The sequence below is a fragment of the Rissa tridactyla genome, chromosome 3 (genome assembly GCF_028500815.1).
Source record: "Rissa tridactyla isolate bRisTri1 chromosome 3, bRisTri1.patW.cur.20221130, whole genome shotgun sequence".
Classification (NCBI taxonomy): Eukaryota; Metazoa; Chordata; class Aves; order Charadriiformes; family Laridae; genus Rissa; species Rissa tridactyla.
This window is the reverse complement of record NC_071468.1, coordinates 9705542-9732900: the sequence shown is the minus strand read 5'-3', so window position 1 is coordinate 9732900 and position 27359 is coordinate 9705542. Positions and strand designations below refer to the sequence as shown.

General features: G+C 46.9%; 1 protein-coding gene across 1 annotated transcript in view; it reads right to left on the bottom strand.

The window, feature by feature from the left end:
* Positions 1-27359, bottom strand: part of SLC24A3 (solute carrier family 24 member 3) — a 181372-nt gene that overhangs the window by 52806 nt on the left and 101207 nt on the right. The window contains exons 3-6 of the mRNA XM_054196185.1: positions 23201-23277; positions 12235-12309; positions 6335-6419; positions 3941-4044 (exon numbers count right to left, since the gene is read on the bottom strand). Of these exons, the coding sequence (XP_054052160.1) occupies positions 3941-4044; positions 6335-6419; positions 12235-12300 (255 nt within the window). The 5' untranslated portion in view covers positions 12301-12309; positions 23201-23277. The remainder of the gene's footprint in view (positions 1-3940; positions 4045-6334; positions 6420-12234; positions 12310-23200; positions 23278-27359) is intronic.

Sequence of the window (27359 nt, the reverse complement as noted above, 5' to 3'; positions counted from 1 at the left end):
CAGAGGTTTGGGGAAAATTAATTAATTGTTCATCAACTGCTCAGATACAATAGCAATGAGATCGGCAGAAGTTCAAGAGGAAATTAATAATTCTGCCTCTGTAACAGGGCTTGAATAGAGCCTGGTAAATAAGGCAGAAGGGCACACACTGAACAATGAAGAGAAAACAAAATAATGAATAGCTGCTCGTTAAGTGAGCAAAGTCCATTCTGTGCACTAAGGGAGGCAGTGACCCTGTGGAGAAACCAGCATGGGATCCTGTAATTAAAGACCGTATAATAATGCATGAACACCAGGGGGGCAAATTAAGGTTGCACAAGGAACCTCAATGCTGCTATTTTCTAACTTTTCAGTGTTTGACTTTCAACCTTAACAATGCTCTTTTAAATGCAGTTTTTAGGTGCGTAGTGTCACATAGAGGTGTGGCCCTCACGCTTTCCTTCTCCAGTTCCAGCAGTGGGATGTTTACTCTCATTTATTCTGGGAAGCATGCACTTACCAACCATTAAAGGCTTAGAAAAATAATCAATTAAGAGTTGGTGTTCAAGTAAATGCACACCAGCTTTTTGGGGCTGTGGGTTTGTTTCTTTTTTTTAAACAAGGTGCATGTAGCCAAACCCAGTGTTTTCTTAAGCCAAAGAATAATACATCCAACACAGCACGTACATACCACAACCTAATTTAAAAATAAAACATGTCCTGGAGAGAGCTGGTCAGTATTTTTTAATTCAACCTTTTTCCAGTTCAAAAAACAAACAAACAAACAAACAAACAAAAGGCTTTCTCATGATACTGAACAGTTCTGCAAAAATAAAGAGTGCTTATGGAAATGCTGCAGAAGTCCCCTCCAGGTTCCAGTTCTGTGTTTCCCAATACAGTGCTCCCGAGTGTTCTGCCACCAGGCAGCTGCCCCATAATCTCCAGGACAGAGAAATTTCCTCCCCCAGCTGCGAGCTGAGCACCCCAGGAGGGGATGAGGCAGCCCTGACACTGAGTTACAGCTTACTGAGCGCCGCTGCCCGTGCTGCTCTCCGGCCGCCTCCTGGACTGCCGGTATCTCCAAGCAACCCAGCATCCGAACAGCAGCTCATGCCATCAGGCACTGAGCAGCTAGCGGGATCTCAACACGTTACCACAACTGCAGCTGCAAACTGCCCTCATATAAAAGCTCCTGCTGGAACACTGCAGCTACCGCTGGCAGGTGTTACAGGAAAGCAAGGGTGAGATGACCTCCACCCCCTCCGCAAGTCCCCTTGCGGAAATCGGTGGTGTGATCATCTTGAAATTGTCCCTCCTCTGCCAGAGGCATCCCGTGTGTAAAACAGACAGAGGGGGAACAGAGTAACAGCCCTTCTTGCCCGCCCTGGCAATTTGCAGCAGCCACCTCCTGACAGCAGAGCATTTAATGAGGGGTTTTGATGAACACGAAGGCCACATGAGCATCATTGGGTTGCAACTGCCACAGGTGCAGGCTTAATTCTCTGCTTCTCTCCTCCCACCTGACAAACCCGAAAGCCTTACAGCCTTGAACCGAGATGCCTGAACGTCCGTTTCCAGGGCAGGAGTCCCAGAAAACGGGTCTGTGTTCCTGAGCAGCCTCAGGGGAGATTCACAAGACAGCAAAGTTTGGCTGCTAAATCCCTGCCCATTGACTCACTGGTCTCATCTGAAAATCAGAGGACTTCAGCTGCTGACTCCGCAGGTCTGAGCTCAAAAGAGAAAACGCTGCTCTAACTGCACTGGAGCACAGGAAGCAGTTTAGACCAACAGCCTGCCTCCGGGCTCACCTGGCCCATTACAAGGCAACTCCAAACTGAGATCCAGGTCCTCAGCAGAATTGAAATCCAACTGCCAACAAAATTTGGCACCTATGCTAGTGCGTCTATAGAGACGTTATTGATAATAGAACAAAATTCCTATTAATACTAACACGAAACAAAAAGATGAATCACACCAGTAAAAGTGAATGACTTTTTGGTGAAGGGCTGGGAGTGGAAAAAAATGAAAAGCACAAACCAAACCAGAGTTTTATCTAGAATACTGGAATTATTTAAGCTGAGGTTTCTTATTTGCTCGTTTAAATCATGATTCCATGCAGCGATGTCAATCATTCCAGTTCTCACCCACCTTCTGTGGGTTAAACTGCAGCAAATAGAAGTTCAGTGACCTGACGAAACCACACACAAACCACTAACAGAGTCAGGGAAAACAAAGTTGGGACAAATCAGTCCAAATCTCAGTTCTTGGCTTGAAAGAGATTTGCAGACCACACTTAGGATGACTTACAGCAGCCCATCCCCACTTTGAACTTCTGACAGCTACCACACCTGGGAGACTGAAGGCATTTACAAGAGCGTTTTGAGAGCTGTGTTACATCCTTCAGAAACACTTCCCATCTGTAAATGGTCTCTTGAGAAGACTGACATTCTCCATCAACCCCCAAAACTCTAGCAAACCCTTTCCACTGTGATTTATAGCCAGTTTTTTAGCAGGTTCGAGGCATGCAATCAATACTACGGAGAGTAAAAATCAGAAGAATTAGCTCCTCTGCCATCGTGCTAAACAGTTAATCGTCTTTCTTTGCTTGAAAAAAGCGAACTGAGCAAAAAGTCCTACTTGATTACAGGAGAGCACCTCTGGGGAACACAGCCTCATGCCCTGGGAAAGCTTTGGTCATTTGCATGCTTCCCATGCAAAACAAAGGAGCTTAGGTGGCAAAACGTACCACCGTGGGCTTTTCCTGAAGCCCCCCCCATAGTGAAAATGTTCACCATCATCCTGAAAAAGTTCATTGCTAATGCAAATAAAATTGGATTACAAACTTTCCCGGGAAAGTCCTATTTCTCTGCATGCTTTCTCATACTGACCAAGTTATACGGGCCCCTTCTCTTAAAGCTCTTCTTCCAGTGCTAGTTATCCCATTGCCCTGTATTGATAATGTTACCCCGCTTCTCCTCTTTACAAATAAGTCTGCACAGTCACATTTCAAAGAACATTTTATGAGATTGTAAAAATACTGGGCATGTTGGCAAGTGCCAAGGTGAACGCAGATTCAGATATTTAATTATACAGTCAATCATGTCTGCAATTCAGACAGCAGGCTCAGCTCTCACAACTTAATTACTTTAATTTCAGATTAATAGCTTGTGTTGTCATAAGCAGTTTGACACGCTGGAAAACAGTCAGAACTTACACTAGGAAGGGATAGCCTCACTGCTAGTGGGGAAAAAAGTTGGGGCATCCTTGGAAATATTCAAAAACCGACTGGACAAGGCCCGGAGCAACCTGATCTGACTTTGAGATCAGCCTTGCTTTGAGCTGGGGGGGTCAAGGTAGCGAGGGCTTTGGATCAGAGACCTCCGGAGATCCCTTCCCACATAAACCACTCTGTGGTTACATATAAATAATGAGATAAACTACAAGCAAAGGCTGTATGTTTCTTACACAACTTCGTAAGTCATGCCAGTCACCAATAATGTTGTGCCAGCTCAGCACATGTATCTGAAAACTATCTTACACAAAGACAGCAACTTTTGTGATGCTCCAGCAGTGTCATCATTCTTTCAGAGGCATCGTGCACGGCTCACTGAAGTGCATTTTTACCAGCCAGAGGCACAGACATTTCCCGGTTCCTTTGGTCTAAAAGAGCCAGATACAAACGTCACAACACATTTTTCAATAGCTACCAAGAGGAGGTGTTAAATAATCAACTTTTATTCCTTTGGCCACCCACATATCTTGGGCAGCTTAAAAAGCCTGAGTTGACATTTGCTGTTCTGCTTTTCATTTCAAAAATGCAAGGGGAATAGCGTAGGGCCCTATTAAAAAGAACAAAGCCAGAGAAATTTGTGGCAAGGTTGTGAACCTGGCAGCTGATTTCACAGTACAGCCAAGGCACAGGATGAAGCAAGAACTGTTAGGAATCGTTAAATGCTCTTACCTGTCCTGCAAAAAGCCCACACACGCCAATAATACAGAGAATGTTAAATACAGCCGAGCCTACGATGGTTCCAACGCCTACGTCTCCTTTTGTGATAAAAACACCTGAAAAACAAGTTCAAGGCAAGCTGTGTAAATTGGAAAGAGCAGAATTTTTCCACAAAAAATTGCAGACCTCACACCCCATTAATGAATGTAAAGGCATGTACCACTTCTGCCACTTTTTCTCATATTTAATAGGGCAACTTTCAGAGGAAGGTACTAGGGTGAATAAAGGTGGCAGAACTTGCTTTCTGAGGGGTCCTGGGTAGATTGCCTAATGAAAACCAAATACCTAGACATGTCTAAGTCACCAACCTCCCGGTCTTGCGTGCCAACATTATGGTAATACACATCACAAAAGACAGCAAACTCTGTGGGAGCAGCTGGTGGGACACAGACCTTATCGCTCTCTACAGCTACCTGAAAGGAGGTTGTAGAGAGGTGGGGGTCGGTCTCTTCTCCCAAGTCACAGGCGACAGGACAAGAGGAAAAGGCCTCAAGTTGCACCCGGGGACGTTTAGGTCAGATATTAGGAAAAATTTCTTCATCGAAAGGGTTGTCATCAAGCACTGGAACAGGCTGCCCAGGGAAGTGGCTGAGTCACCGTTCCTGGAGGTGTTTAGAAGACGTGTAGATGTAGTGCTGAGGGAGGTGGTTTAGTGGTGGACCTGGAAGTGCTAGGTTACTGGTTGGACTTGATGATCTTAAAGGTCTCTTCCAACCAAAATGATTCTATGACACAAATCTGCAGGAAACACCCCATAACACATCCCCTCACCAGTACTCTGCTCTTCCCCATATCCTCATCCCTACTGGCTTCAGTAGGCAAGCAGAAGCTTGGGCTGGAGCCGATTCAGAGCTGCCTGGTGACCAGCTACTTGCAAGCTGAATGATGTCTCTCAGGATGAGTTATGGGGCTACATTAGAAGCTCCTTTCAGAGCTCTTCTGTCAAATTTGGTTAAAATTGGCCAATGAGGTTAATGGTGAGGGAGACGAACTGACAGACACATGCATCATGGTACTGCACAAAATTCTTTCCTTAGGAAGTCAACCTAAAAATAACACCCCATCTCCTGCTAGCTGTCAGCCTGTTTAAATTCACCACTTGCTTTTAAGGTTCCAATAGTATTTAACTGGCCAGTGTAGTTTAGATATTTTTTTCCACTTTATCCTTTTCTCAGAAACATATTACACAGAAGCAGTCACCCACCAAGTGACACTCAGTATCCAGTGGATTACACCACAGCAAGATAATGATCTGACCGTTCGGGCTTCTCTAAGCCGCCTGAAGGAATCTGGTTTTATTTTCACCCTGCTACTGCGCTATCCTTAACTGGAATACAACCGCAACTTGGTCCAATTTAAGTTCCTACATTTTGAGGCTTTGCTTGGGTAATTGGAACTCTCTGCAGAGTATGTAGCTTCGCGTGAATTAATTTGTGCTCTGCATCTGACAGCTGTGACTGAAATAGAAGTATCTTCTAGAGAAAGTATCTAAGCTGAGAATAATTCTCCTCCGTGATGGAAAGCCCACCTTAACCTCCCAACCGCTGCTCTGACGATCACCTACCAATAGAGATGTGGATGAGTAAAACTGCAAGACTTCCCCCTTGCGCCAGGTAGCGTACGTACAGTATCATTTTATAACAGCCGACTGCAGTCCCCTCTTAGCCAAAGGCTGTTGAAAGACCACATGAGTTTCCTGGGTTTCACACACTTAAGGACTGTTGAATCCCTTGGTCACACCTCCCATAAGCAGAGTTGCTTTGGTAGCGTGATGCTCTGACCAATTTGTTTCTGTGACAAAGCATTTCAAATGCTCTTTTTGTCCCCACTCTGGCTTTCCCCAGAGGGAAATGGTGTTAGAAGACTAACCAGAGTGGAGGTGATGGCAGAGAACCTGCAGCTGAGGACACACAAAGAGTTCGCCTGGGTACCAACCCAAGAGGCTGGAGGTGCATCCTTTCACGCTACGTCCTAGAGACGGCGCGGCAGCTAGCATAGGAGGGCGGATAGGAGGGGAGAAGGCTGCACGGGCAGAGAGCAGCGCTGTGCAGTGCGGCTGTGCTACAGCGGGGCAGATTAATGGACAGTTAAGGTGAACCGCCTACTGGCCCTGGTTTGACTGGGTCAGATCAAACCACTTCCAAGGCAGCCCTGCTGTGGGATAACGGCACTTTTTTCAGAGCTGCTTCACCTAGCAAGGATTCCCCACAATTAGTCCTATGTGTGCCCACGAGGGAAGGGCCAGGTATTACAACGAATGTTACCGGCACTTAGCAATCCCGTTTCAACTCTGAAAAACAGCCAGGGAAACGCGGAGGTTTCAAGAAGCAGCAGCAGGTTAGTTACCTATGACAGATGTAAACAACTCAGGAGCAGAGCTTCCCGCTGCCATGAAAGTTGCCCCAGCCACATCTTCGCTAAGATGCAAGCGCTGCAGAAAAACACATCAGAGTCATCGATTACAACACTGAGAGGCTAAAGGAATTCAACTAGAAACGTTAAACTGTCCACCTAGAGTGGGAAACTGACAATAAGTATACAGTTTTATGTTAATAAAGTTTAAGTATAGGGGGAAAAGTCATCACGGGCACTAGCTACTTAAATTGGCATCTCCTTGTAGAGAGGGCAGGTTGTGGCTGTGATACCCTTTACAGAGGAGAGAAAGAGCCGTACTCTGGACAACAGCGAAGCAGTTTCACCAGTCACGGCTCTTTGCCTCCTCCATGACCCCAAGAATACACACCTTATCTCATCTACTTTGGCCTGTAAAGGGCAGGACTGGAGCTCAGGCATGGTTCACCTCTAGCTGCCTTCCCTGCTATCGTTTCAGCCTTGGACGTTTCTCTCTTCATTCCCTTTGACTTGGATCACCATCGATGATACTTACCTCCTACAGCCTTCCCCTGGCAGTGCCCAGGGACTATCTAAACCCGGGATTTCTGGAAGGGAAAGGAACCACTACTCCATGAAAACTTCATCAGCATATGCTGTTTCCAAAGATTTACTTGGTTAATTACTTCCTTTATGTTTTCTGCATTCCCGTTGCTCCATCTGCACAAGTCACTGTTCAGCAAACGCGACAAGGCTGTTAAAGACCACATGCCTTGCTGGCACCTTCCGTGGTTTAATGAGTAGCTAAAAAAAGCCACCCCCTGCATACGGCCATAAACTGCTGAGCTGTTACTACACAAAGCTGGCTTGCTCGCACGCGTGCGAGTCAGCGGCTGCCACTGTACAAGCAAGGGGAAGACAGCCGAGGGTGGTGGGGACGTTTCCCTAGCAGAACCGGCTGTTTGAAGCTTCCCTCTCCTCTCTGTAGCGGTGCAGGGTTTCTCTGCAACTTTATTGTTACCAAAGTACATTTTCGCAGAGGCAGGATTGCAGGAATCCTCCCACCAACCTTATCTGGATTGAAGATCCCGCAAAAGATATTCTAGGCCTGTAAGAGTAGGTAACTCTAACCCCTCATCATACCTATATAACAAAAAATCTTGTACATACGTTATGGGGACTAGGGAAAAGGAAAAGATGTGCCCCCACAGCAAACCCTTTTTAAGCAGAAGACCACGACATCGTTGCAGTGCTATAAAAGCTTGTGGAACCTGATTAAACACAGCTTTATAGAAAATTATTTTAAAATAGGATTGAAACCATTGTCGAAGAAGTTCATAGGACCAGAAGTAGATCCCCAAAGGTCATTTGCTTCTGCAGGATTCTCTATGGAAATATAGAGACAGTCATCCTCCAAGAGTCAGTCGGCAACTCGATGGTGCCTTTGGACAGAAAAGACCATCAGCCAAAGAAACCAGCTGTGCCAACTTTCTGTGCGCATGTTTCAATTTAAAGCTATAGTAGGTTCCCTCGAGGACAGTTCCTAGATAATTTACAGCAACGCATATGTTGATTAACACAATAGAGCAGAGAATACAGCACACTATGTAGGAGGCAAAAATGTATTCTCTGGTATTTGCAGACAAATGTTTGCAATTGACATATGACGTTAGTTGCGTCACGTAAACACTCTGAAAGACCAATAACAGAGAATAGCCGGGCAAATGCAAGTACAAGCTGTTTTAGAAAACAAATGAAAATCAGGGCTTTATTGTAAGTACATCTGAACTAAGGCAGAATGTGAATGTCTACCATAGCAAGCGTTCTGGAACAAATTCTCACCTCAACACACACATTTGGGAGCACAAATGCCTTGTTGGTTTAACTCAACGACCGCTTTCCAAACCAGATGAAGCTAAGCCAGAAAAAGGGCATTTGTTTTAGAATTAGTGCATCTAAACTGTAAGCAACCGTAGAATAACTATTGGTTGATCTCCAAGACCAAAAAAGCCTTCAAGGCAGGAGGTTTAAATTCTTTTGTGCTGGATACGACAGTAGGTGGTAGTCGGATTACTGATGGTAGATCTTAGGTCAGCAGCAAGTCATTACCATTTACGGTTGTTTGCATGCTAAGCGCATTGCATGTCCTGCCATACCCAGTACAACCTCTTAGACGTGAGTTCCTGCCAAGGGGCTCTCCCCCTGCTCCTTCTCTCTCTCATGATTATTTTTTGTGAGTTAACAAACAAGTCGACACCCTTGAAAACATCACCGGTCTTAACTCATCAGGTGATGGAGAAGGACTCAGGCGGTCTTCTCCCTCACGAAGCAGCCCTGGCTCTCCAAGTCAGCCTACTCATTTCACAGGGTCTTTTATGTGGGGAGAGTATTGGTTGGTGTGAGCAATGGTGGTAGCATCGTCTGTCATCGAGCAGCGATAAAACCTTTCCTTTCCTAGAAAAATAGGCAAGAGTGGATACGACCAAAGGCTGCAAAGGCCTTTGCGAAGTGACCCGAGCCTTTTCCCATGCATTCTTGAGTGCTAACATCAAGGACAAACCATGAAAAGCTGGATGTTTTGAAGACAAGCCATTCTGGACAGATAAAATCCAAAGTAGTTGGATCAAGAAACAGGAATGTGTATTTCTTTTGCTATCATGTAATTACAGAACTGCTTAATTATGCATAAAATACATAAATACAAGGACTTGAATGCCCCTAAAGGTCACCTATGGGGCGAGAAAAATCTTTTTTGGGAGATAATCAAGTAGGAGCAACAGGAATAGCAAAATTCTGATCCATTTATATAACCCATTTTGATAATCTCTAATGACACAGGACAGTACTTTCAGTTACTTTCTCTGGACAGTAACTTCTTAACACAATATGCTAGATCTAGCATCCTATCGCTAAACTGTTTCTTTCACACACAATTGAATAAAACCTGTTATTATCATCTCGTTTTTTGGTGGTGTTGGGTAACACAATGGTTCAGAACTGCTAAAGCACGAGTTGTTACGTATCATTGAGAAGACAACAAATAACCAGAAAGTAAAGATCTGGTCAAGTGAAAGTAGCCTTCTAGGACCCAGGGGCTTGTAAATACTATGCTAAAGTGACACGGGGACGTTACTTGCTTTTTAGACGTTAGGTGTCTGTACAAATCCAAACACATCTGAGAATTTGTCAGAAGAACAAACAGCACCATAATTCTGACACTTGTACCTCTAGAACCAACGTTTTGGGGCAGGTGGAGAGAGGCACAGCTCCTGCACCTAGAGAAAGCTAACGACAGTAAAAAAGGAGAGGGACTTCTCCAGCCTGCGAGCCTCTCATTTACGATAACTAAGTTTACCACCAGTACAGTTAGAAACGGTTAACATTGTGCATAGTATTTCCTCTCGTGATTTGCAAACACAGTCAAGGACCAACACTTCTACTGACCAGCGCAGAAAACTGACAGAAAACTGCACTGGTGCAGAGAAGCGATGGAGCTTGTCCCAGGTCACTCCGAGAGTCCACGGCAGAGCTGTAACAGGCGCTAGTTCTCCACAGACTCAGATCAGACCCCTGTGCCATAAGCAAGGCCACTAATCAAAATACACTCATAGATGAGATTTATTGAGTGCTCGGTCAAGAAAAATAATAACCAATCGTCTGGCTCGACCTGTGTCCCTTCTGGGTGGCAGGCCTGCCCTCAGGCATGTCGACTGCTCCCCAATATACAAGCCTGTCCCGGACACTGCTTACTCGGCTCAGGTTTCGTTCCTCTACAGTGACCTGAGCTGGCCTTCTTAAGGCCCACGTTTCCCAGCAGGGTTCCGTTGCTCGGGAGAGGGGAGGTTAAATAACTCAGCACGTTGACGTCTCCAGCATCTCCCATCCCCACTTGCACATCAACACCTCTGTTCCCTCTGCCTGAACCTCGCAGTGGCTTTCCCTAGACTCGGCCCGAGAGAGTGCAGGAACTCTGCAGGACAGAAGCTCCTGCCCTCTGTTGTCGCCCTTCAGTTACCTGAATACTTATGCACCAAAAGAGTGGGATTTCCTGGGGACTTTCTTTTTTTGATGATGCAAAAAAGGCTTGTATGGCAGGGTGCTGAACTACAAATATCAGGTTAGTTTAGAGACAGCTTCCATCAGAGCTGTCGGCACAAATGATCTCTCCTCCCGCCTCCCACACCTCCTCCAAGGGCCAGGCACAGCCTGGGCCACGATGAGTGACACTTATTGCTGGGCAGATCGGCAGGCGTCTCCTCCAGCTGACAGAGATGTCTAACTGGCAAGACCAAACCATATTTTCCACATGCAAAGATTTCATTGCCCAAGACTGACATTGGAGGGGGCTCGCAGCCACTTCGGACACGTGGTGGGTGTTCACCCTGTAGCTGTCTGAGCTGATTTAGGCTAAAATGTGCTCCTTGTCTTCTAAAATTTCAGCACGCCAACCTTAGCAAAAGAGGGACAGAGTCCCTTGGAATTGCTGGAAGTGTTCAAGTGCTTCTTTACAGTTGACCTAGCTGTCCCTGCTGCTGTACAACTTATACCAACACAACGCAAGGTATGAAACTCATGACTTTGAAGGCAGGATACAAGATCCATGATTTCTACTGGGGTAATCACCAGAGGTTTTAATTTATATCATTTAAGGGTAGGGCCTAGTGTTTTTGGAGAGACACCTGCAAAGACACACAGATGTGAGGCAATAGCAGCTATCACAGTGTGAACAGTGGGAGCACCTGGAGAGCCGTCAGCTCCTGTGCTGGGCACCGCACAAGCAAAGCCGAAAAGCCCCGGGAAGCGAGCACGCTGCACATCTGTAGCATCCTGAACCTAAAACCAAGTCTTCACTTCCAACCAAAGTCCAAGCAGCCAAACCCAGCTCTGGTGTGGGTCTGCTCGGGGCAGTCCTGCCCTGGCTAGGCAGCACTCCCTGGTGGGGCTGCCCTGGGAGCCCGTAAGCCCCGGCGTGAACACACCAGCGGCATGCAGGTCCTCACCAGAGCAGGAGGGAGGCGCATTCCACCGGTCCCACAGGGCCAGGACCACACGCAGGGGCAGGACCCAGCTCTCAGACAGCCAGCTGAGAGCTTGGCATCTCTCCTTCCCCTCGATGGTTTTTTCTTTCTGTTTTTTTTAAATACCAACGCATCTAAACTCCTCGTGCGTTTTTTCTTTCCCAGCCTGACGCTTGGGATGTTTCTAAGTTTTAAGTTAAAGCTATACGAAACTCAGAAACACCTCATGGATCAAAACTGCCATGCAAAACTCAGGAAATAAAAAAGTTATCACTTTCCAAGTCCCAGGATAACCGAGTGACATGCCTGAAGCCATAACTGAACTAAAGCGCTGTCCCCTACACGGGCAACGAACAACGTCCCAGCACTCTCACAGTCTCTGATGGCTGGATCCTACCTCAAGGGCAGGGTTTCTCAGCTGGAGAGGTGGGAGCACGTCAAGAGGCAAGCCGCAGAGCACAGAACAAGCCTAACAAGCTCTGCTGGGCTTATTACCTGGAAACTGGTGCTGCAGCTAGCACCACCAGGGAGCCCGCAGCGTGGGTCTGAGTTCGGGAATCGCTGCTCTAGAGAAAGCGTTTTTCACTACGTTATAAACTGCCTCCGTTTTTAAGAAGCGCTATGATGTGTATATAGGAATTGTTATCTGAGAGGCAACTGCTAGCGTTAAGAGGGAGCATCAGCCAAGTTTGCCCACCAGCAGACTCCCAGCCCATCTCCTGCGAGTGAGAACACGAAGCTGAGCCAACGCACACACGCGGTGTTGAGCAACTAAACGAGAAGCATGGGGAACGCTCTAAGACAAGAGTAAACACACTATCATCACGTTCAGAGGCTCTCAAGGAGAACTGCTGCTAAAGCAGCACACAAGCTTAAGTAACATCTTCTAATACTTACTTCGCAAATCTTTTCCAAGGAAGGGACAAAGAAATCATCGCAGACAATTGCCAAAGCATAAAACATATACACGGCCTGCAAAAGAAAAGAGAAAATGTTGAGTCTGGAGACTGTCAAGCAGAAACGAACTGCAGCATCCCAACTCACCTTAGGTTTGTTTCGGTACATGCTTTAAAAAAAAATAAAATTCTCTTGCAAGAAGAATTCATGGGGCTTTCTGGGATTTAATGGAAAGATAACGAAGTATTCTGTGATTAAGTATTTATCCAAAAGTTCTTACAAGCTGTCAACATTTTATCATCATCATAAAGACTACTTCTTTTTTTTAAAAAAAATTCTCTGGATATTGCTAAGCTACACTTAAATATTTTTGCCTTCTTTTTTTTCCCCCTGTTGCACAGCACGAGGATTTTTTATGATTGCATTCTGTGGAAATTTAAACCCTAGAGAAGTAAATTTTGGAATGCTAGTGTTTTGAAAAAGGGGAGAGGAGCTTGTTTTCTGCGACTGAAGCGCCCTGCCATGTCATCTGGGATCCCAGTGATAATTCTTGCTAAACTCCACATAGGAACAACTTCCAAATAACTGAAACCCAAGGGGAAACACAAGACTTGAAAGGACACCTAGCGAATCAACTCTTCAATTTCATCTGTATTTCTGTAGTATTAAATAGAAAGACATTTCCGTATTATTAAACAGAACATGCTAGGGCCTGATTTCTATCCTAACGGGCAAATGGCACAGTGCGGCTTACATCCCTGCAGCTAAGCTCTCGTCCTCCCCGAAGTGGGTGACCTGCTCCGTATTACCCAGAGGGAAGGATCTCTATCCCCTGCCTCGACTCACGTCCTGGCACTGGATAGGAAAATGCTCGTTGGCATAGGGGGAAAACCAGGTGAAAAGCGTGCCAGTTACCTAACAGAGCACACCATCACAGCCAGGCTTGCGCCCGTATTCCAGCCTGCTCTGGTTTACTGGCGTAGACGTATCGGAGGCCACCCAGGCTACTCTGGCACCACCTTACACAAACTTAGACCTGTGGTAAAGGAACAGAGCCAGTAATACAGAGAGCCAGAAGAATAGGGGCATCACCCAAACAGGGTAGCCCTGCCCGCGTTTCCCAGAGGACACGCTGCAGAGAGGAGAGCCGTTCCTGGAGTGCCGTAGCAAAGTTTTAAAGCCAAGTGTTCCGTGCAGCAGGGGACGTGGGAGAGAAGAGGAGATGACTGCACCCTCTGAAGACCTGCAAGACAGGCCAGCGCTCAGCCCTTGCAGCACTCCTTGGTGTCAGGTATGGAGCCCATCTATTACAGCTGGCATCCCCGTAGGAACTAGAAAACAATCTGTCTGCATGTGCTACCAAAAACCTGCCACGGAGAGAGCCTACGTTACCATCTTGGATCTCATTCCCAGCAAACTACAGTAGTGGCAAAGGTTTATTTATTGCTATGTACTTGTGAAAGCACGCATGCACGAGAGAGATCCTTAAATTTTGGGCATGTGAACAGAGAGGCGAGGCTCAGGGCATGAACCTGGAAGAAACTGCACTGCAGCAGCTGAGCACAAACCAGCTGTGTCCAAAAAGAGAGGATATGAAAGGCTGCACACGGTGAGACAGGAGAGATGAACACCTGAGCTCTCCCTCTCCAACTCCCCCTCTGGGAGTCCGCTGGCCACCTCTGTCAGGGGCAGGACCCTGCGAGGGGCTGCACACTGTGCTCAGGCCAGCAGGCTCACCGCTCCCGTGCGTCGAAGGAAATGGTGTCCCCCCCATCACCCGTGTCACCGCAGACGGAGAAACACACGCTGCTCCAGAGCAGTGCGTACCATTAACCATAACAGCAAACTGAGCATCACCACCGGGTTTGCGTGGGGCACGGCCCAGCCCAGCCCGAGGGCTGCCTTACAGCATCACAGTCCCACAGCGGCGTCTGCATTCCCGTCCTGCCCTGAGCTTACACCCCTTGTCTGACTTGATCACATAAATCCTCCTCACAGCGGAAACATACACCTCCATAACATTTTGCTAGGTTTTCAGTTTCAGGTCACAACAACCCCATGCAGCGCTACAGGATTGGGGCAGAGTGGCTCGAAAGCAGCCCGGCAGAAAAGGACCTGGGGGTGTTGGTTGACAGCCGGCTGAATATGAGCCAGCAGTGTGCCCAGGTGGCCAAGAAGGCCAACAGCATCCTAGCCTGTATCAGGAACAGTGTGGTGAGCCGGTCCAGGGAAGTGATCATCCCCCTGTACTCGGCACTGGTGAGGCCCCACCTCGAGTACTGCGTTCAGTTTTGGGCCCCTCGCCCAAAGGGAGACATTGAGGTGTTGGAGCGTGTCCAGAGAAGGGCTACAAAGCTGGTGAGGGGTCTGGAGGACAAACCTTATGAAGAACGACTGAGGGAGCTGGGGTTGTTTAGCCTGGAGAAGAGGAGGCTGAGGGGAGACCTTATCACCCTCTACAACTACCTGAAAGGAGGGTGTAGAGAGATGGGGGCTGACCTCTTCTCCCTGCTGACAAGTGATAGGACGAGGGGAAACGGGTTCAAGTTATGTCAGGGGAGGTTTAGATTGGATATTAGGAAACATTTTTTCACTTAAAGGGTTATTAAACATTGGAATAGGCTGCCCAGGGAGGTGGTGGATTCACCATCCCTGGAGGTGTTTAAAAAAAGGGTAGATGGGGCACTTAGGGACATGGTTTAGAAGTGGTTTTTTTCAGGGTAGGCTAAAGGTTGGACTTGATGATCTTAAAGGTCCCTTCCAACCTCAGCAATTCTATGATTCTATGATTCTATATCGTTGGGATATTTTTCTTTTTCTTAAAGATAGAGCTTCTCACCTGTAGAGCTACCTGTACTGTGCTTTCAAGCAAACAGCCCAAGAAAGAAGTAGGTTTTGGCATCTGGTCCAATAAAGCAAGCGAGCACGCATCAATCCCTTTCTTTTTCACAGTACCACTCACAGGCATTACAACATTATCCGTCTTTCCACTCCCAAAGTGAGACAAAACTACTCTGAAGTTCAAAGACAGCTCCATCTTTTTTTGTAACACCTGCCATGTACCACTACAGAATTACTTTTACAAGTAGTGCAGCTCCAGTGAGTAACTACGGCTGAGAGAAGCGGCCAATGTTTGCAGAAAAACAGCGTCTTAATCCTATCAAAGCACGAAGTTATTACCACGTCACCAACAGATCCTCCCTGCTTTGCTTGCCTCTGAAGTTTACTGTTGAAACTTGGCTGATGGGAGGAGACCAGAGTGTGTTTTTCTACAGGGAAAGCAGCAACAAAAAAGGCTTCTGGGTTTTTGTTTTTGTTTTCATTTCCCAGGAACAGGTTTATATCCCCCGAGCTCCCTAAAACACGAGTTTCTAACTTGCCAGAATTTAATTACAACTTTGCTGCAAAAAGTCAATGATTTCTGTAAAAATCTCAGCCATGAAAACTTTCAAGCTCAAAAATAATTCAAGTGTATTTTTTTCAGGATTAGAGATGGGAATTTCATCATAATGGAGGATTCTGACGCCATCTTGAAGATTCAGTGCTAGACTGTCACTTAGGACAGTTTCTGTGCTCCTCTGTCACTTCTCATAAACACATATAAATGTAACTTACACTTTATTAAACTCTTACACTGCAAAATAGCCCAGAGGACCACGAACGTAAGCAAAATTCCAGATCTACAGCTTGTGCCAGGTGCAGCTGAGACCTTGGATCTCGCAGAGGGAGCATTAGCTGCTGACATGATACCAAAAGATAACTGTATGAACAGAGACAAAGGAAGCAAACGGTTCACAGACGTCGTGCATCATAGGAAGAAGGATCAGAAACAGCCCCAGAGAGTTACATGGCCAAATCCCATTGAAATACAATGGAGAGCGGGTGCCCAACTTGAGCCTGGATTTTCTGATCTGCTAATCACATTAATCTGCAGTGGTTCATGCCATCATTTCCCTTCCTGAATACACAGTAATACCTTTCCAGAACAGTAATCTGTACACCATCATCCCTATAAATTGAGTGCATCCTCTATATTCGACATAATCTACAGTCACAGAGCGCAGGGCATCATATGGCTGCTTGGGCTTCCTGCAATCTGCTGCCGTTGGGGGAGCCAAGTTCTCCCGAAGGGGGGCAAGGCAATGGGGACGGAGAGAAGACAGCAAACCAAAAAAAGCGCACGCTCAAAAGCCAAACCAGGTCACTTCAGCACCTGCCTCCACACGTGGCGCACACGCGCAGTCATTGCCCCCCCTGTATCTTCTCACCGTTTTTTTTGGAGCATGCGAAGTTACTGTATCATCTGCGGTTGCTCACCAGAAAGACGCTCACCTGGACGGACACCAGGTGCAAGACGTCCATCAGTTTAAGTTTAGGAAAATCCTTCTGAAAGTTTTTAAATGAGCATCCAAATGATGTGAGCGTTGGGTTTGCACTGTCTGCAGTACAAACAAGAATGGCAAGGCGTATTCACGTCCCGGTAACCATGATGTGTGCAATGGCAGCGGGGGACATGACCAACAAAACACAAAAAATAAGTCTCACCCTCAGCATCATTTAGTTGTGTTCCGCTTGAAGTGAAGATACGGAAGTCTTTAAACAGGCAACCTACTTAAAAGACACTCTTCCTCCCCAGAAGGACATTAAAAAAATTATGAAAATATAACGGCCCTGCATAAAAGGATTACAAATACCAGATTAAGTATTACATTAGGATTGATTTTAAAATGACGATTCTAACAAACAAGCATCAGAGAAGTAATTGCAATCTCTGCATCAAAAGAGATTAAGTATCTTACTCGCAATACATGTTCTGCTGCACAGGACATAAATGATAATTCTTCATGTTTGTCCAGCGGTCCTTTGAGATTTCCGTGCCAGTCTTCTGACCCAGATTAAAACTTGCTTTACTGAGCTAAGCAAGAAGCTTTTCATAGGAAAGCTTAAATGCTGCAGAAGCCAGCAATTCGCATAGCCCTGCCTTCTTCCCAAGAGAGAAGACTGTCCCTGGCCGCTTCCCTGGCAGACCTCCCACCCCAGGTGAGCTGGCACAGCCAAGGGCCATCACTGAAACCACTGTCACCAAGCATAGGGCTTTCTTCAATTCCGACTGCGTTATAAAACCACCTAAAACTCCATTATTGAAGAGAAATTAAAAAAAAAAGCAACCACAAAACCACAAGCAACCAAACAAGGAACCCACGGAGTCCAAGGTTAGTCAGAGCAGCAGCCCATGCTACCGTGACGTGCTCAGCAGCAAGCTGTCTGTATCAGGCAGCATCGCTAAAGCAACCACATCCAGGGCACTGGAAAATCATCACCTTAACGAGCCAGCCTCTGTGCTGTACAAACGAGATGCGGCTGACTCAGTGCAGAAATAGATAAAGAGGGGATGCATCCAGAGCAACCTACATTTTCTGAGCGGCTCGCACAAGGGAGGCAGGTGCCCCCGTTGGAGCACCCCGTTCCCATGGCTACACCGAACGATGGCAAACGAGGAGCATGAGGGACCCGCTACGCGCGGACACAGACACCTCTCCTTCACCCCAGCTCAGCACACGGTGCCATAGCTCTGTCTGGCAAGGGGTCCGGCCTCGACCACACACGCGCACAGACTCTTCACACCAGCAGCGTCCTGTCACCACATTCCAGATTTCCCTGGAGAAAGACGAGAAAAAGGGAACCAATGCTGTACTGTTAAAAAGACTGGGATAACAAAGGGATCGGGGCAGAGCCTGCAGCTGGGCAGATGGGAAGTGATCATCCCCCTGTACTCGGCACTGGTGAGGCCCCACCTCGAGTACTGCGTTCAGTTTTGGGCCCCTCGCTACAAGAGGGACATTGAGGTGCTGGAGCGTGTCCAGAGAAGGGCTACAAAGCTGGTGAGGGGTCTGGAGGACAAACCTTATGAAGAACGACTGAGGGAGCTGGGGTTGTTTAGCCTGGAGAAGAGGAGGCTGAGGGGAGACCTTATCACCCTCTACAACTACCTGAAAGGAGGGTGTAGAGAGATGGGGGCTGACCTCTTCTCCCTGGTGACAAGTGATAGGACGAGGGGAAACGGGTTCAAGTTATGTCAGGGGAGGTTTAGATTGGATATTGGGAAACATTTTTTCACTGAAAGGGTTATTAAACATTGGAATAGGCTGCCCAGGGAGGTGGTGGATTCACCATCCCTGGAGGTGTTTAAAAAAAGGGTAGATGGGGCACTTAGGGACATGGTTTAGAAGTGGCTTTTGTCAGGGTAGGTTAGAGGTTGGACTTGATGATCTTAAAGGTCCCTTCCAACCTCAGCGATTCTATGATTCTATGATTCTATGAAGGCTCAGCAACAACAGGGCAGGGAGGAAAGAGAGTGCCCATCCCATCAGGCTTTTCCAGGGAAACCTGCAGTGATACCCAAACCTTCCTTCCTCTGCTGTCAGCAAAAACCTCACGAATGACTCGGCAAAGCGACTTCCCTTCCCTTGTCTCATGGAGGTACCAGGTACCTACCACCCAGTGTCCGTGAGCACGGTAGGGCTGGGGTTCTGCAGAGCCACCAGTACACATCTGCTGGAACAAACTATAAACCAGTTAAATGCTACGACAACACCCAGACACCTGCACAACACCATGAGGAACAACGCTAAGATCACAAAACAAAGCTCTCAAGCGCTGGGGAGCTCCCGGATTGCAGGCTGTACACTTGATCCTTTAGCAGTGAACAGCACCAGACTCAAAATCCAGACCCTGGCTCCCTCCAAACTGAGCATCCCAAAGCCGTGACTTAGTGCAGGTGTGACTGTCCAGAGCAGCACGGCCTCTTCTCAGAGAGGACATGAAAATAATTAGCAGCAGTGAAGCAATCAGTTGATGACCTCCAAAGTTTCTATGGGGAAATGAAACACTATGGCTTCAAACCTGCAATACATTTTTAGTGGCCCGCTTTTCCTTAAACTGAATTATTTTCAGCTTAGACCTAAAACTACTGCTGAACTGTTCCTGCTCAGTTTTTCCTAGATTTTTGAAGTGTTTAGGGATTTACTTTCATCTTTATGAAGCGTCAGATTATGTTAAATAACTCTGCACAGCCCCACCATGGGATCTGCTGGGTCTTCGTGTTTTCACTTTCGTTAAACAGTAGGGAGAAGATGCCTTGGGAATCCCTTGAGAGGCCATCTACTGCCTTCCCTCAAGGCCCCAATTTATAGCATTTGCCCCCTGGTTCTCTGGCTTCTGTTAAACCAGCTTTTACACCTTGATGTCTTCCATGGAAATAAACACAAAAGTATGGGCAAAAGGGGAGAGGAGAAAGATCCCGTTTTTACTGAAATGAATAAAAACTGTCTAAGGGGAGGTCACTAAACACGAGCAGCACGATGATGACCTGCTAATCATCACTCCATTGTTCTCCCTACCATTACAAAGGCCCTTTGATTTTACAGTCCCGTTTCCTCAAACCCCCAAAGAAATTTCAATGGAGACAATGTGACTCTGTGTCTCTCTCTGTCCTTTTTTCCCCACAAAGTGCGTTTCTGTGCATGCTCTGATTTGATCAGACATTTGGTAACTGTGTCGCCAGAGGGCATAAAATAGAATTAGAGGTTTATCACCCCAATACGATGACAACCCCTTTCAACCCCGGCTAACGAGGCAGTCTGCTAAATGCCGACAGTTGCCTATATTCTCCAAGTATCAATTTTTTCTTTGACAAACAGGTTACAAACAGTCACTCTGCTATAGGAGAAGGCAACACATTTGTCATTGCAGCTTCTGCTTCCCACTCCACCCATGGGGCTGGACCAGGGCCACAAACAGCGAAGCCCGGGGGAGATCTCCTTGGGATTCACGTAGCTGGCAGCTTGGGGTGGAAAGACACTGGGAAACCTCTCAGCTGACGGCCACTGTCTTGGACCCCTACGCCTTACGACAGCCTCTGACAAGCCAGGGGTCACTCCCAAGTACCACGGTGCTAGAAAGGGTGAATCCAGCTGGGTCCTGCACCTTAGGGATGCCCGAGCTGGAGCACGGTCAACAAATCTTCTTGGTCAATAAAACCACTATGGAGAATGATGAAGCACTGATGGACCAAGGCTTCCGTCTTGCTGCTTGCTAGAGGGATAGACACTGGATATGTTTCTGTTGGGACAGCAGATACTTATCTAGTTCTCATTAAGAACGGATTTTTCCTTTTATTCTGAAGTAGACAGTTCATCTTGAAATTTCAGTCCTCGAAATCTCATTTTGACACATGTTAAAAGCATGTACAGCTTATTCGGAACTGACGAAAAAGCTCGTGGAAAAATATCTTGAGGGCAATTATGAAGCCCAAATCATAACTTAAAGTAGACCGGAAAATAAGCCAAACCATAGCTTATGCAGTCAACCGTATGAGAATTCCGTGTGATTTCATTGTTGCTAATAATGAAAAAATACAGTCCAGGTCTCGTCTCTTTTAAATAGCCTGGAAAAACACATTCAGAGGTATGGATCACACAGAGATTAAGAATGATTTTAGCAACTCATATTTTTAATGGTCTCATTATAAACTTATTCCTGCAACTCAAGAGATTTTTTTTAAAAAATAATGTCTGTGTTAAAAAAAAAATCTAAGAAACGTGAGGTTACAAAGCAGCAACGTGCTGCTATTAATTATCATCTTTTGCCTAGAGCAGCTACACAGGAGTCTGCCAGTTGTTTTCCAAGCAGAGAGATGAATTTAACTGCATATAGTTAATCCCTTTCTTAAGCAACACTTTTTTGTATTACCCGTGGTACAGTTACAAGGGCGCCAAGGGCCTACCAGTATTTTTCAAGACTCATTACGACGTTTACACACTTTCTGTATGTATTAAGAGCAGTTAATACAGTTCCTTGAATTAACAGATGATCAACAGTGACCTTTTCCTATCAAAACACAAAAGCTGTTGGAGGCGCAGAGCACTGACTGACAGGAAAACAACCAGCACTTGGGATGCAAACACACACCGGCCGAGGTGCGCGTCAAGGTAGGTGTGAAACCCCGCAGCTGGTACTATGCAACAGGCTGACTGTGGCTGTGAAACAGACCCTGGGGTCATGAAATCAAGCGTCCAAAAGTCAGGAAAGAGCACACCAAAGGTTGCTTGGGATGTACGGACAGGTCTCCAGGATGGCATTCCTTGGGACCACTTCTCAGTTCCATCAGTGCCATCCCCGGTGCCTCTTTCAAGCCCAACCCAAGCCCCGAGTCTGGACATTCAGAAGAAGGCACCGCGCTAACCACCAGCACCAGGGATGTGCAAAAGCCACCACGTGCGACAATGACCCCCCGTGGTGCGGCACACCTACACCACCCCCGAGCAGAAGCAACCCACTGCTCGTCGAGGGGACCAGCAGATTTGACCAGAGCCAGGCAGGTGAAACCCAACGTGCAGCTTCACCCCGTACCTACAGCGGAGGAGCTGAAGATCCTCCGAAGGTCTCTCTCCACCGACTGCAGAGAGACTCTGCGTAGCTCACTGCTGCACGACGCTACTTTGAAAGAGGGTTTATATGAATTTTTAGAAGTATTCTTGTGGCTGCTAAAAAATCCAGCTCAGGTCCAATGCTCACTTTTTAAAACATCTCAAAGCTCGATGTTCCCATAGAAACTTGGAAGCTTCGAGCTTGACAGACAAAGTCAACTGTGATGTTACTGAACAAATTATTGCAGCCATTTAGCCAATATAAAATCATAACACAAAGCACTCGCATTACAACATGCAATGCAATCTAATTTATACTTAAAAAGACATCATGAATCATTGCACATAGCTAATGGTGACTGCTCATTTAAGCTGACATAAAATTATGAAATGCTTTTAAACATTTATGAGAAGCAGGTATCTTCTTAGCTGCTTAAGTATGCCTCTTCCCCTCAAGAAGAACCAACCTGGCAGTTCTTCTTAAATTAGGACGACATTCAAAAAGAAAAGAATTGTCTTCATTGACTTAGTAAAAGTCGAGAAAGGGATTTGGAGGGGCAGTGCTTCCCTCTGTGAGAGTACTGCAGCTGCTGAATGCAAGGTCCTCTGACACGAGCCAAGTGTCTAGTGCACTGACCGAACAGGGCTATTTACATACATTTAAAGTATGTAAATATGAGTATCTTTATGTAAAGTATGTAAATATAAGTATCTTTAATTTTGGCCTCACCCATGCACACCACTTACACTGACTTATTTGGGGAAGAGATCACAAAACTCCAAGCCCAAAATTGCACACATTTCTGATATTAGTAAGGTCTTTAAAATAGCATCAATTAAAGTCTTCTTGGCACATTTCTGAACTTGGAGGCAAATCCCTCGCCTGCCCAACATCCTCCAGAATTCCCAAGAGGATCCAGGACACCCTGCAGCTGACAAATGAGAAGTTACGATCTTTTCTTTAATATATTCAGGAAGAAAAACTCACTTTAGCAATTTAAGTACTCAGGGAAAATCTGGAGTCCCAAACTTTCTTTTTTTTTTTTTAATAAAATTAATCCAGTTGATAATTGTTTTAAACAGAAAACTTTCTCTAATTTCTTTCTCCTACAGCTATGTCATAAGGGGCGCCATAAGGATTTCTGGGGGAAATTTCTGGGGATAAGACTTCACTTACTTTTGAAGGCAATTACATGAATGTCCTCCCTTGACCTGCCAACCCCACAGCATCCTCATGCTCAGGAGCAGAGGATCACAGCTGCCTGATGGCCTCAGCAAAGTCAGTCTGGCTGGAGTAAAGTAACTTGAAGGAGTTTATTCACATGACAGCATGCATCTGCGCTCATGTGCACCGGGGCTTTTAAAAGGGGTTTATGTAAAACCGAAGTATGTTATACTCAGTGTAGTTACTGAAACTCGCTCTCAACCACGACGGAGAGCAGAAGCCTCCGTGGGCAGGAGGCGGCATCAGCCTGCGGTGAGTGCGCTGAGCCCTAGCCACGCTGATAGGAGAAAAAAGGCAAAGTCACCAAACTTACACAAAGGACGTGCAGGACCACAGCTCCATGTCTCCTGTCCTCATTCGTGAAGATGTCATTGGGGAATTCATGGAGGGCTGCGAAAAGCGGGGAAAAAAGAAAGCTCAGATGTTTAATCAGCTCCTGAAAACCACCGCACGTGCTGTTAAGTAATGTAACAAAAGTTGCTCCAGCCTTTCTACTGGGCAGCAGTCCTACCACTACCCATGCCAGAGGCTCTTTGTTTCGCCTCTCCGTTAGTTTACCTTAACTTGTCCTCTGGTAATTATAGCCTTTCCCCAAATGTTCACTGGGTGATTTGCTTCAGTGGCAACCACACCATTGTGTACCCAAAGATGGCCTGGGGAGGGCAGATAAATCCCAAGATCACAGCACTGCGCTCTCCTGCAAACGTTCAAGGGAAACAGCGTTGTACAGAGCAGGTGGTGATGGGTCACTCTCACCAAGCGTTTCTGACTCATGGTTTTGTACCCAAAATGGATGGCTAAAAGCCCCCTGCCAAGTCCCCGGCACCCATCCGTAGGGCACAGGTAACGTGTACTCATCTCTGGCAGGACCTAAGGCTCTCCAGATGGGCAATGACTTCCATCAAGTGCCCATCCCAAGAGCTGGCGCAGAGATGGCCTTGTAGCAAATCACATCTCAGCTGGCTTCATTCTTCACCCAGCCTTGGTGCCTCTCACTGCCCTCACTGAGCAGGTAACAGCATCGAGGTACCGGGATTTCCTGCACAGCAAACGCTCCGCGGACAACCTGCTGTGTCGGATAGCCAGCCAGGGGCTGGAAGGACAGGGGCAGACTCGGGAATTTCCGATCAAAATGAATCTCTCCTCTACCTCCAGACTTCGCTCTGCCTCCTCAGAGACGTCCTCAACATGAACAAGACCTCTGACAGATGGCGCCTGGGACCCAAAGAGGGTTTTGACAAAGACATATCAAATATTCGGGGGGGGGGGGCAGGGGGAAGCACAAGTGCAGGTCTTTGCACCTGCAAAGGTCTCCATCAGGAAGGCTTAGCGCTACTGTAACCCTACACGCAAAGGCAAGCTGGAGTCCTCCTGAAGACAACGCTTCCACAGGGTGACGCACGCCTGAAATGCTGGAAGTAACTTTTCTGTGAAGCTGCTGCTCCCTGCGCCATGAGGACGGGTGAGAGCTCCCACCTTCCGGGCCCGCACGCTCTTGCTCTGCCCAGCCAAAGGTGGTCTGTGTAAAATGGCCGAGCCTGTGGGGCCAGGCCTCAGCCACAGAGCCACGGAAAGGCAGCAGCTATTGCCCACAGGAACGCACGGACGGCATTCAAGGACCCCCCGGCACGGCCTGTACACGTTCCCAGCAGCAGCTTTTTCCCCCCTGCAAACTCAAAGGCAAAGCCGTTCCTGCTCCAAGTGAAGGACACAGGCTTTTACTCTGCAGCAAGGCTGTGGGACTCAGGCAGACTCCATGGTCTAATTAGCTTCAGAAAAAGCGTCTGTCAGTAGAAGCGAACCATGAAGAAACTCCACGCAGAAACATAATTATTTCAAACAGCGATAGGATCGAGCAGAGAAAAAACCAGCAACCCAAATCAGATGCTGCTTCTCTCTGTAAAGCTGCCCACTGGCAGGGTAAGGGGGTCCTGCTTCTCACCTCACTGATCTTCCCATGACCGTGACCTCCTCAGTGCTTCACAGCACCTTGCCACCATCAGCTGCCCTCGGGTAGCCCAGCTGACGCGAAGGGAAAAAAAGAAGGCGGTCCACATGGTCAGCATGGTGATGTGCAAAAGACGGTAACCCCCCTCCAATTCCTTTCACCTTCCGAAATTACAAGGTGGCACATTTTGCAAACAGACAGAACTACTTTTACCCCATGGCATCGTATAAAATGGTGGATATCATTCCCTTGGGATGCTGTGACAGGCAACAAATGAGGAGATCCTCCACAGATTGTCTGTTGGTGATATTAAGTGTGGTAATCTAAACGCAAACTCCAGCCACTGCAAACCCTGTCTTGAGCAGTCAGCAATGGTACGCATGGGCAGAAGAACTGATCTTTACACGCTCCATCGCTTGTACTTCTCCCAAAGCACCCCCTACCAGTCACTTCCAGAAGCAGGATGCTGGGTTAGGTGGCCATTACGTTGACTTTCTAACTCAGGCAGTTTTCTAAATAACCAGGAGAGAAGAAAGGGACATTTTGGATCTGCAGGGAGAGGTGATGGAAGCATAGCCATGACCTCCTCATTGCTCAAGCATTCATGCTTTTGCTCCCTTCCTCCTTACAGCGGAGAAAAGCACCAGCTCCAAAGCAATGAGCTTGCACCTAGAGGAGGTTTGCAGTTCTCCTTGGTTTTATCACCCGGTTTAACTCCAACGGAGTCATAAAGTCCTACAAATGACACGCTAACAAGCACCTGGGACAGATGATGGCCCGCTGTACCAACCCAGAAAACAGCTCAGCAATTTAGTTTGTCCAATGTGCCTTCATTAAGAGCAATATATTTTTGTTAGATTAGCCGTCCTCTTTCCAAAGTCAAGTAATCAGTATAACAGTTCAAAGGAGCAGGCAATATAGTCAGATAAACTTTGTTGCAAAGACGGTGTTGCAAGCTATTTAAAGACCCCAATGCTTTATTACTGTTCTGGATGTTAATTAGATTATAAAGCACCTAAGGACAGTCTCCCAATTAGGTTGCAGGGACAGCTTTTGGTTATAAACTGCAAAGCAAGTGTGAAGATGATGTTCTGGCATTCCAAGTGCTTCTCAGTCGTTCCAGATTTGGATTGCTCAATAACAACTAAAATAATGGTTTCCTTCTAACGGCCAGTTCTGCACATTCAGCCTCGAGTTGGAAAAAATCAAGCTGCGTTTTTCCCGGCTTTCACATCATCATCATTAATAAAGCTCCAGCAATTGGAATTTAATTAACAATTCCACAGATGATTAAATGGAAAAACAACCCAGCTCACTCTCACAGCTTTGCTGCCTGTGAAGCAATAACTGAGGAAAAGGTAACTTAATTTTGTTACTAACGCAAGCAAGGGATGTAGATACCCAGGAACTGTATCTGAGGAGGAAAGCATTCTTTTTTACATAAGTGGACTTCTGGCCAAAGACTCACCTTAATACTATTAACTGTATTCCTCTGCATTGGTAAATTTTATAATGAGCCCTAACAAAATACAGACGGCACCTTTGAAATTCATCTTACAACGAAGTAACACCAGCAATACCCTCAAATGAGTGCTAAATAACGTCGCAAACACAGATACGGCCATGGAGACACCGCATCGCAGCAGGCCAGAGGACTGTGCACCACAGCTTGCCGAGAAGCCTGGCGCGGTAGCCCACCACCAGCTCCCGGCTCACGTAGCTCGCCTGGGACCACACGCACCCAGGGACCGGGACCCGCCATGCCTAGCCTCTGGGTGGACTGGGAAGGCCCCCAGTCCCCGCGGCTCAGGGTAGGTGGGAAGCCTGGAGAGAGCAGACTGGGGCTGCGAGCATACACCGCCCCCGGCAAGAGAAACGCCAAGCCTGCGGGCACCCCAAACTGCACAGGGGGCGGGAGGTTTCGGATTTTTATGAGGACTACCAATACCTGTGACTTTTTCATAACAAATCAGGATTCACCTGGCAGGAGTTGTAACTATTTTCTTCCGAGGCACAGCTACTACTTGCCAGGATGCCATTCACCCTCCCAGCCCCAACAAATGTCCTGCGCCAGATACGCCCAAAGCTGCCGAAAACGTGTTTAGGTGTGCAACCTAAAGAAACTAGTCAGACAGGTACCAGCACAAAAACAGGAGTTAAAAAAACTCCCAACAAACCAACAGAAAACACTACGGAAGATGCAAGACAACGAAGTTAAAATAGCTGGAAAGGATTCATCTTTCCTCGGCAGAATATCATTATGCGAAAACCAAATGTTTTCATCACAGTTTTGCTAAGAAATGTTCCTGACAATTCACCCGACCATAAGACACTGCAAAGGCAACGCGAGGAGGTACGTTTTTAGCAATATGCGAAACGGTTTGCTAACGCACACATATGCTTCCCTCTCCCTCCTGCCGCTGCCTAGGAGATTTCAGCATGACAATTCATAACAGGCAGAGACGATGAAAATCCAATCCCTTTATCAAGAGTCTCTACCTGTTCCAGGAGACCGAAGTGCACC